The following is an 11,834-nucleotide window of genomic DNA, read 5'->3' on the forward strand; positions in this document are numbered from 1 at the left end:
AAATTTGATCGAAAATTCCCGGGTCATCACAGTACCTACCCGTTAAAAGAAATTTCGTCCCGAAATTTGATCGAGGTCTTCATGGCTAACTATAAGAATGTTTTCATGACGAATATGAGTTGATAAATAGAGTTTTATCATCATGGAGTAATATGGATAAAACAATTCATTTATGTGAAGATTACGAATGAAGCTATCACATAGGATTGAAAATGAATAAATGCTGGTTTGACTTAACCGGCGGTGTAGTCAAGATTGATTTCCGGAATTTAAGGAATTTAGAAGAAGATCTCCATAATAAGATTTGATTCGTCGGTAATTAAGGAGATTAGGATCCTCTTTGGTTATACGCGATAATCTGCTTCGATTGTTCTGTCTATAAATCCACCCCTTTTATTTCCTTACAACTCACACCTTCTATTCTTTCTTCCTCAATTCTTACTTTAAAGTATTCGTTAATATGCTCCATCCCATCCTGATCCTTGATATCCTATTAACTTGCATATCTGTCATTCTTCTTTTTAATCTGCCACCAGAAGAATCTATTTACTTCTACTATACTCTTGGATTTATAGTGTTTCTAGTTCTCCCATGTCTTTACATTGCTATATGCATCGATATATACGGGTTGTAATTTCCGGGTTGTTGTTAGATTTTACACCTTCCCTTATATTTCGATGTCCCTGCTTCTGTCTTCTATAGTCATCGTCATCCATAGTTAATGCTCTCTTCTATTTGCTGCGGTTTATACCCCGAATTTCTATTTCGGAGCTTTGTCCTTTCGTTTCTTCTTCTTGCGATTAAATAGCTCTCGTAATGGTCCGGAATTCGTATGTATGGATTTCAAAAGGAATATAGTAATTGTTCTAAGAAGGAAAGGCAATGGTAAATCCTGATTTGTTAAATTAGCAGAATACCCTGAAAAAGACCGAATCATCAAGAAATAGTTCCTTGATATGTTTAGAGATTAAGTAGAATGTAAGAGTCGTGTAAATGGCACATGATGATGGTGCTGTGAATCATCACATCCCATTAGAAACTTAACATGACCTACTGTAATATAATGACGTTGATCAAGTGTCATTATATTATATTAACTCATGTATCAGTTCCCAACACTACTTCAAAAACATTCATATTCGAATTTTTCAGTATTTAGAAACTAACACAGTTTCTTTTTATGTTGCAGATATTACAGAGAGATAATTGATTTCAAATGAGAATACTTATGAAAATATCTTCAGAATTATCAAGGATATTTATAATGAAAGATACTATGATATCTTAGAATATTCAAGATATGATGATGATGAAGAATATTTGTCTGTGGAGATTTAGAATAAGAAATAAGGTGTTCGCTAACGAGTTCAGCAGGCACTGAATCATTTGGATCCTTTGAAGGCAGGTTCAGTCCTTGTGATTTATCCACAGCTGCCTTCATACTTTGCTCAATCCGTTTTTCAGTACCAAATCCTTCTTTTTCTGAGCTTTACCAACTCACTATCTTCTTTCATTAAACATTTGGCCGTTCAGATCATCTACCATTTTTTTTTTTTTTTTTTTTTTTTTTTTTTATGTTTCCTCTGCATTTAATGCTATAATATCTGAATCACTGGTTATCAATCCAAGGTTGGTTCAGAAGAATCGTGTTTTTAGATGATTAAACGCTGGTGGTAATATGGTGGGATATAAAAAGTTTCCTAATAACAATGGCGAACGGGCAACTTATCTATCGATGTTATAATAAGACTAGTCTGGCTGCACAGTCGAAGCTGTCCTGCTGAAGCTGTGACAAAACTGGCTACTTGAAATGGAATTGTAAGGTTGTTTTTGCTAATAAACGATAAAGAATTGGATGTGGGTACGTGTCAACCTACGACCTTGGTTTCGAGAGCTTTTCAGGTACAAAACTTCAGGTAATGTGTGGTTGGATCACCATCTCGATTGTTCAATGTTTGAAGTGTCTTTCGGAATTTCGAAGGGTTTTAAATGCAGATTGTCATAGTCAATATCCAAATGATGGAATTGTCCTGACTCCCGAATGATTTTCATATTCATCTGAGTGTTACGATTAAAAGTGATGTTCTATCACAGTTTTGAATTCAAAGTATAGCTTTGAAAAATGTAAGGATCTAAGAATAATGATTTCGGTTGTATCTCGAGTTAAATTCTGAAATTCCCAAAATCAGAGCATGTAATTAGATTCGAATGAGTATGGTTGTTTTGATTTCTATAGAAGAATGCATATTGGTATAGTTGATGATTGTCGGATCCGAATTGAAGAACGTAACATATTAATTGTAATTTAATATATTTCTCGGGTATTACCTACCCGTTAAAAAGTTTCACAATTAATATTTTGAACAAGAATTCTCATTACAATCTTTATGAAAATATATGTGGGTATATTTTCTTCAGATGTAGTACAGATTCAATGAGTTAATATCATACTAAGCTCATTTGATTTTCGGATTGAATTAGAAATGAATTTTCTCTAAAACATTAGAGATTACATAAACTTTGCGGAGTATTTCACTAATGTAATCAATGCTTCAATATTTATATGTATTTCCTTAGTGAATCATGCTGATGCTCATGGAATTCTTGCTAACTTCGCAAGATACGAATATTGTTTTCTCGTAAATTTCGGGTATATCAAAGATGAAAGTGTATAATCAAACATGTTATTGAATGATACACTTGATTTATTATGAAATAAAATTCATTGAGTTGAAGCAGAGATTGTAGTTAACAATGATTAAATTGTTAACGAAGAATGTACATCATAGCAAATTAGTAATATGAATTAACCAGATAGTTAAGTTCCATACATAATAGCTTAGTACAGAAAGATTTATTATGGTAAAAAATTTTTTTTATAGAATATACATATAAATTCTTCGGAGGAACTGAGTTAATACTTCATAACTCGTTGATACAATATACTTGTTATTAATTTGTAATGGTTTCCACAGTGATTCTTGAATTGGCGAAACTTGTGAGGTTAGAGGTGCTGACGATTCTAACAATGTTGACAGCATTGACTGTGTTGGTGAGGCTATTGGTACTGCTGATGATGTTGGTAAAACAAGTCTAGCTTGTACCTTACGCACCAGTCTTGTTAGGGTTTCGGTTCTTCTCTCTATCATCTCTGTCCACTCATCTGGTTTACGGTTAAGGCTGAGATAGATAATCTCTAAAACTTTAGAGATTACCTAATCACCACAGAATGTTTCTCCGATGAAGTTATGAATCAATACTTCATCGTTTGTTGTTGTTGGTACTCCTTGGTATCTTTGGTGCGTGTGACGTTGATATCCGATATACAGATTGGGATATTGAGGTGTGTGATGCGGATGTGATTGTTGGTGGTGGTAATGATCCTGTTGATGTTAATAATGGTGGTTGATGTTGATGTCGGTGATGCTGCTGGTGCTTTTAGTATTGAGACTTGCGATGTGGATGTTACTGGCGGTACTGGTTACGCTGCTGGTGCTGCTGATGGTGTTTGTAACCTTCGCACCGTATTCTCCAAAGCCACTACCCGAGCGCGAAGCTCGTTAACTTCTTCTATTACACCGGGGTGATCGTCGGTTCGGACGAGCGGATAAATATAATCAAGAATTTGGTGTAGTATATAATCGTGACGAGATACTCTGGAGATGAGAGAGAAAATGGTTTCTCGAACAGGTTCGCCGGTAAGTGCTTCAGGTTCATTGTCAATAGGGCAATTTGGTGGATGGAAAGGATCACCTACTTCTTGTCTCCAATAATTGAGGAGGCTACGAACCCATCCCCATTTCATCCAGAATAGGTGATGACTGATTGGTTGATCCATTCCGGTCACACTGTTTTCGGAGCTCGAATGGAAATCCATATCGACATAGCTGTCGAAATCTGAGAAGTTTGAACTGGTTGAGGGATCCATCTCGTATGGTTAGGGAAAGAATTTTGTTTTGAAATAGATTGTAGGATCTAGATTTGGTATTTCTTCAATTACATAATTGCATATGTATATATAATACCAAAATCCCATAAATTACGGAGAATCTTTGAAAGATGTTCGTCAAAGTTCACAGTAACAGGTACACTAAGATAAGAATTCGTCTATACACTATTATGCAATAAATGCAGGAAAACGCGTCTAGACTTAAGATGATAGGCAGGTAATTTTCTAAGGATGATAAGTAGATGATTTCCGACACTAAATGATAAGCAAAACTTTTGACATACAGACACGGTCAAAGTCCAGACTCACTAATGCATCCTAATGACTTATCAGTTGGACACACTAATGCAGACCTGGTTCGCTAAGACCACCGCTCTGATACCACATGAGACGACCCGACCCAATCCATAGGGACGAATACAATAACATATGATTACATCGCGAGGTACTTGACCTCTAAATGATACATTTTACAAACATTGCATTCATTTTTAAAAGACAATCTTTCATTACATCGAAAGTTGACATGTATGCATACCATTTCATAATATTCAAACTATAAATGACCTAATCTGTCATTTACTTAATAATAATCTTTAATGAACTTCAACGACTCGAATGCAACGTCTTTTGAAATATGTCATGAATGACTCCAAGTAATATCTTTAAAATGAGCTAATGCACAGCGGAAGATCTCTTTCAAACCTGAGAATAAACATGCTTTCAAGTGTCAACCAAAAGGTTGGTGAGTTCATCAGTTTATAGTAATCATTTCATTTTCATCATTTTAATAGACCACAAGATTTCATATTTCCAATTCTCATAAATAAACGTCCCATGCATAGAGACAAAAATATCATTCATATGGATTGAACACCTGGTAACCGACATTAACAATATGCATATAGAATATCCCCATCATTCCGGGATCCTCCTTCGGACATGATATAAATTTCGAAGTACTAAAGCATCCGGTACTTTGGATGGGGCTTGTTGGGCCCGATAGATCTATCTTTAGGATTCGCGTCAATTAGGGTGTCTGTTCCCTAATTCTTAGATTACCAGACTAAATAAAAAGGGGCATATTCGATTTCGATAATTCAACCATAGAATGTAGTTTCACGTACTTGTGTCTATTTTGTAAATCATTTATAAAAATTGCGCATGTATTCTCAGCCCAAAAATATAAAGGGTAAAAAGGCAAATGAAACTCACCATACTGTATTTTGTAGTAAAAATACATATAACATCATTGAACAAGTGTAAGGTTGGCCTTGGATTCACGAACCTAAATTATTTATATATAATTATGTATTTGTCAATATTTGTCTAATACATTAAGTTAAGTCATAGTGTACCACAATCCTAATGCTCGAGTCTAGTATGCAAAGGTCGACAAAAATTAGTTTAACTCCAAATGATTTCAAAACTTTATAAATGTTTTATTATATAATTTAAATATCGTCGTTTTATATTTTTAAAATATTTTTTTTTTTAAAGATTTAATAAAGTAAATAATATAATTCGTTTATAAATAAAATTTTATATTAAAATATACTTTTATAAATCTTAAGTAATAAAACTTATAAAGTTCATTTAATATCATAAAAATACTGCGATAGATTCTATTAAGGTAGTTATATAATTTGTATTACATTTCTAGTTAATAATATAGTATTGATAATAATAATAAGTAACAGTCGTGTTATTTTGGAATAATAACAATTTGATAAAAAAATTAAGACAACGATATTAACGACGATAATAATCATTTTTACGAAATTTTAATTGACTATAACTTTTAATCCGTCCATCAAATCTATTTGGCATCTAAAGGAAAAGTTCTTAATTTTTTTCTAGCTTTTTAAGGACATGCAAATCTTATATCTTCCTTCAACTATAATATAACAACCTTTAAGATTCGGCATAACCTATCTAAGGGCACTATCAAATTTACAAGCATGCATAATCCTATTTTCTCGAGCACTAGTCAGGGATACACTATTAGTATGTAAAAATTAAATTAGGAGTACTCACGTATCAATATTGAGGTTCAATATTGTAGGAAAGGTACGTAGACGCAATGGAGGTGACAAACACTAGTTTAACCTCACAAGCATACCCATGAACAATACCCATCACCTCCATAACCATAACTCATAATTTCCTTAGCTCTATCCCGCTCATAAAACCCGTTTTGAAATAACTCGCCCATGACCTCGTCGTAGTATTTTATGTATAATAATACTAATAATAATAATAATAATAACACTAACAATAATAATAATAAATATAATTATAGAGAGAGTGTGAGAGATAGATAGTTAGAAAACAATTATGATCGATCCTATATATATAGATTTATAAATAATATAATAATATAATATAATATTAATAAAAATTAAAAACATGTTGCATAGTGAGCCGCCACCAAAATATGTCGGCACAAGATTACACGTTTCGTGTAGTTAGGTACACGATTCGTGTATGGTGTCTTCATGAAAGTTGTAGATTTTTGAGTTACGGTCGTTTGGACACCGGAATCACCCTTTTTCGAGTCAGTATGATTTAGTTATGATTTTTCTCGTGCAAGTGCGCAGGTTTAGTGATTTCCAACATTTTAACTTTCAATCTTGTGATGAAATGTTGTAGTCTTTTGGTGCTCATTAGAAATCTTTATTTTATATTTATTTTTATTTTTATATCATTGAAAATCCATAAAAATATTTTATAATCAAATTCTATTATATCGAAAAAAATGTGTTTGTACTAAATTGAATAAATATAATTTAGTTTTCCAGAATTAGTTATATTCAAAATCATTCTTTAAAAGGTTTCATCTATATCGTAAAACGTCTTCAATATTAAGAAAACTAAATAATTAACCTACCAAGTGACACAAGTCAATCATTGCAAGGTACGCTTTTGATAATTAAACGAGACTCTCCGCTAACCTCTGTCTAATCCTCAATAATAACACTTTTGTTCTTACATGGAATCACTTTACTAAATATTCCGAATACCGTTAAAAGTAAGAGTTTTCTAATTCAAGTGGACCTCATAACAAAGACTCGTAATTATAATTCAATGTACCTGATAAATCAATCACTTGATATTATCTTTTAATCTCATTGATAAACTTACATCGAACAAATACGTTCAAGTAAAGTATTATTCACTAACTACTGTGATAGCATTTCTATGTTCATAAAATAGATGTCGTAGCTTATATTCATATCAACTAATCCATTCAATGTTTTATAATATATGTCAATCTAATAAGCACACATGTATATATACATAAATATTTATTTACACATAATTGTTCGTGAATCGTTTGGCATGGTCAAAGGGTATTTAATTAAATGAATATAATTTCAAAACTTTCGAGACTCAATCATTACAGATTTGCTTATCGTGTCGGATACATATAAAGATTAAAGTTTAAATTTGATCGAAAATTCCCGGGTCATCACATAGATCTTTTTTTAGGCAATATTGGTATGGAAACCACCGGTAAGTTTACATGAATCGTGGGGTTGGTAACGAAGTATTATTTATTTACCTATTAAGATTAAGATTAGCTTAATTCAAACTTCGAACAGAATTGGGCCACAAAAGACTAACCCACTAAACTATTTGATAACCTGAATGAGGAATACGGGCCTTTAAAGCAACCCAAATCAAAACGACAAATTTAACCAAATTTTCTAAACAAAACTACATCACCCCCTTCAGTCATTATTAGTAATAGAAATATGTAATTTTTATATTATTTTTTTGTAACCCAAAATGCATTCCTTTAAGAATATATTTGGTTCCATTTTTCTTTGGTTACTTAGGCCACATTTTTCTAAAAGACATTTTAGTAATTCTGTTTTTATACTTTTTAAAATGACTCTCTACTGTCTAGTGGCATTACAGGAACGAAAGTGGCCGGCAGCAGTGTAGAGCTATAGCTATAAGAAGCGAAGTTCACACACACACCGGTTGAATGCCTGATGTAGAGTGGGATAAAGTTGTCAATGCGAGTTACGCGTAGAGTTAGACACTTTTTTTGAAGCGTGTTATTGTTATGTCCATTCGATAAGATAAAACTTCCAGGCCCTTATGGGGGAGGGCTGACCTTGGTTTTAGATACTGAGAACACGAAACAAAGTACTCAAAGTTCACCTCCCATATCAATCAGCTAAAGGCTCGGTAATATTTTAATTTAGTACTTTAATTCATTTTTATAAATAAAAATAATACGGAGTACTATAATAATGGAGTACATTACATTACAATACTATCATTAATCACTAGAATTATAATTCCGATTCATAATTCATAATTGTAATTTGTAAATTGTAAATTGTAAATATGTATGATTGTAAAATTGATTGTATTTGTATTTGTATTTGTAATTCTAATGATAATTATAATTGTGCCTTCAGGAAAGAAAAAAAAACAACAAAAGAAAAAAAAAAGATAATTGAATTTGTAATTGAAATAGTAATTCTAATATATATAGTCTAATAAACCTCTAAAATGATGATGTTATCATTAAGCTTAATTTTCATAATGATGATGTCATAATTATATATTAATTTAATTTAAAAAATAATACGAAATCTTTTATAAATAGATATATAAATCTCTCCTAAATTGTACTTTTATTTATCTAAAAAAAAATTTAAAAGTCATTTATTATTATTAATTATTATTATTATTATTAAAAATATAAATATAAATACTCAATTTTGAACGAACTTTATGTTTGTAAAATCAACGACAAGCTTCTTAGTCAGAATCCGTGGTTCCACGGGACAATAAACTAAATGACTTTAACATTTACATTCACTTAATACGTAAAAGATATCATTAAACTAAACTGTTTCGTTTAAACAAACCCGTATTTCCACGGGTTATTTCAATAGTTCTATTGATAATTGTACAGTAAAGAAAATTTTTTGAAGAAGAGAAAAATATACGGAGTATTTACTTTTGCTGAGACCAGTTTCCGGAAAATGGGAGATGGTGTCTTCTTCTTCTCACTCTCTTCGTTCTTACTTCAGTTCAAAACCTTCAAGACATTTGATAAAATCTCAAACTGAACTTAAACTCTTTCATAGTAGTACACAAAATCTGTGTTATCCTTTATATTGTAACTATGGTTTCCAACCTCAACATAACTCAACTTCACTTCTTAATTCAGTAATAACATCTCTTAGCCTATGCACTTCAATACACATTTGTCAGTTAATCCATTCAAAAGTTATCAAGGGCTTAAATTACAATGATTGTTTCATTGGTGATAGACTGGTGTCAATCTATGCAAGACTGGGATACTTTAAAGACGCACACAACCTGTTTGATGAAATTCCTAACAGAGACTTGGTATCCTGGAATACAATTATTTCTGCGTTTTCTCGAAAGGGGGAAGTGGGTCTGAGCTTAAATGCATTTTATAGGATGCGATACGACGACGAGATGAAGCCCAATGATATCACTCTTATATCGTTAATTTCAAGTTGTGGTTATGTAGAGGGTGGCTACATTCATGGCTTTGTTTTGAAAAATGGATGGTTATGTGAAATAAAAGTTTTAAATTCACTTATTAACATGTATGGGAAATTTGGGTATTTTAAAGCGTCTTCCGTGTTGTTTGAGATGATTAAGTTACCAAACTTAGTTTCTTGGAACTCGATCATCAAGATTCATATACAAAATGGGCTTTTAGAGACGAGTATGTTGTATTTTAATCTAATGCGTAGAGCGTTAATTTATCCTGATCAAGCTACAATTGTTACAATACTTCAGGGTTGTGCTGATATGGGCGTTGGGAATGTTGTGGATGCGTTTCATGGTTATATTTTGTTGTCCGGTTTGGATGAAAGTATTCCTATTGTAACTGCATTATTAAACTTATATGCGAAATCTGGAAGATTAATGTCTGCTTGTGATGTTTTTGATGATATGAATGAACCGGATATAATAGCTTGGACTGTTATGCTATCTGCATATGCGATGCACGGGTACGGTAAACAAGCGATTGAGCATTTTAACCATATGATTCGAAAAGGTCATCAGCCGGATCATGTCACTTTCACTCATTTACTGAGTGCTTGTAGTCATTCAGGTCTTGTAAATGAGGGAAAGAAATATTTCAAGATTATGTCTAGTGTTTATTGTATTGAACCTAGGTTGGACCATTACTCGTGTATGGTTGACCTTTTTGGTAGGTCAGGCCATTTAAGAGACGCGCATATTTTAATCGATAGCATGCCAATGGAGCCTAACGCTGGTGTTTGGGGTGCGCTTTTAAACGGTTGTAAAGTTTATGGAGACGTAAAGCTAGGTGAGGAGGCTGCAAATAAATTGATTACTTTGAACCCTTTAGACTCTAGAAATTATATTATGCTATCGAGTATATACTCTAAAGCGGGTCGTTGGGTTGACTTTTCAAAAGTCAGATCTTTAATGAAGGATAAAGGTGTTGTAAGGACAGCTGGTTGCAGCTGTATTGAACATGACCACAAGGTTCATCGGTTTGTTGTGGGCGATCAAGCACACCCTGATAGCGAGCGTGTATATGCAAAATTAGATGAAGTTATGAATAAAATTGGGAAGGCGGGGTATGTAGCTAATACGGAGTTTGTTCTTCATGATGTTGAGGAAGAAGTTAAGGGTGATTTGGTCAGAAAGCATAGTGAAAAGTTGGCTATTGCATTTGGTCTTTTAGTGTATAATGATAAAGTGCCGATTATAATCACGAAGAATTTGAGGATTTGTGGTGATTGTCATAATATGGCGAAGTTTGTATCACTTGTTGAGAAGCGTGTGATCATCATTCGTGATACAAGGAGGTTTCACCATTTTGCTGATGGGTTATGTTCTTGTGGAGATTATTGGTAATTTGTTCTTTACTCACAATTAATCAGAAGTGGCAAAATAGGCAAGTCTCAGTCAAAATGGGCAGTTATTCACCTTTTTATCGAATCATGGAATATTGAAGTGTTCACTTATATTTATGACCAGTTAGACAAAATACATAACCCTGATCAACCATGTAAGTTGCTACGTATACAGTTAGTTCATAGATAATCAAGCCTATTTCGGTTATCGGCTTGGGTAGCAGTGTCCAGTAGAACTTGAGTGCAAAGAGTGTGGTAATGTTTAGGGATTTACCGTTCACTCTTCGGTTCAGTTGAGGATCTCTAAAGGGTGGCTTACAGTCAATCTATGAGAGTTCGACTCGGTTATGGACTCGAGTGAGTATTGAGTCGAGTAGCGAAAGGAGTTCCTTAGAGAGAGGGTACTAGTTCTCATTGACTAATGACCGTGATATCTAAATGATTGTGATGTGTCTGTTAATTGTCTTGGGAATGACAATAGCATTGTGATATTTATAGGCAAGCATTAGGGTTTGTGCTATCATGGACCTGACCATTTTGACGTGTCATTCTATATAGGCCGACCAATATTGGAAATTGGGCCAAGTGTTTACCGTCTGCTAAAGGTTTCTTCCAGGTAAATTACGTTTACCAGATGCGATATCCGGTAGGTGTATCATTAGATAACACTACCATGAACTCACTACCCTTCTAAATGTAGGCAAACGAATGATAACTTGTAACCATTAGACAATACTCATTTGGGAACTATCAGTGTAACCTTTTCCTTAATGAACTATTTCTCGTTTATTAAAGATTAAAATTTCAAGATATTGTCATCTAAAACCTTCATTGTATAAGCTTTCAGTTTTTATATTCAAATACCTTATATCTCGATTATACTTGAGTTGTATACGCTAAAAATGACTACAGTATGTAATATATTAATTAATTATTATAATATAAAAATTAAACAAGTAAAATAATGAGGTACACAAATGTAAAATAAT

The 11,834-nt window shown here is 32.8% G+C and overlaps 1 protein-coding gene across 1 annotated transcript; it reads left to right on the forward strand.

The window, feature by feature from the left end:
* Positions 1-8,965: 8,965 nt before the first annotated feature.
* Positions 8,966-11,625, forward strand: LOC139855175 (pentatricopeptide repeat-containing protein At5g40410, mitochondrial). The gene has a single exon (XM_071844419.1). It carries the CDS (start codon positions 8,966-8,968, stop codon positions 10,844-10,846), a length of 1,881 nt encoding a protein of 626 aa, XP_071700520.1. The 3' UTR covers positions 10,847-11,625.
* Positions 11,626-11,834: the final 209 nt, after the last annotated feature.

This window comes from Rutidosis leptorrhynchoides, chromosome 6, assembly GCF_046630445.1.
Source record: "Rutidosis leptorrhynchoides isolate AG116_Rl617_1_P2 chromosome 6, CSIRO_AGI_Rlap_v1, whole genome shotgun sequence".
NCBI lineage: Eukaryota > Viridiplantae > Streptophyta > Magnoliopsida > Asterales > Asteraceae > Rutidosis > Rutidosis leptorrhynchoides.

What these genes read in the sequence shown, in the direction of transcription:
- LOC139855175 (XM_071844419.1), top strand. Translation starts at nt 8,966, where the DNA reads ATGGTGTCTTCTTCTTCTCACTCTCTTCGTTCTTACTTCAGTTCAAAA.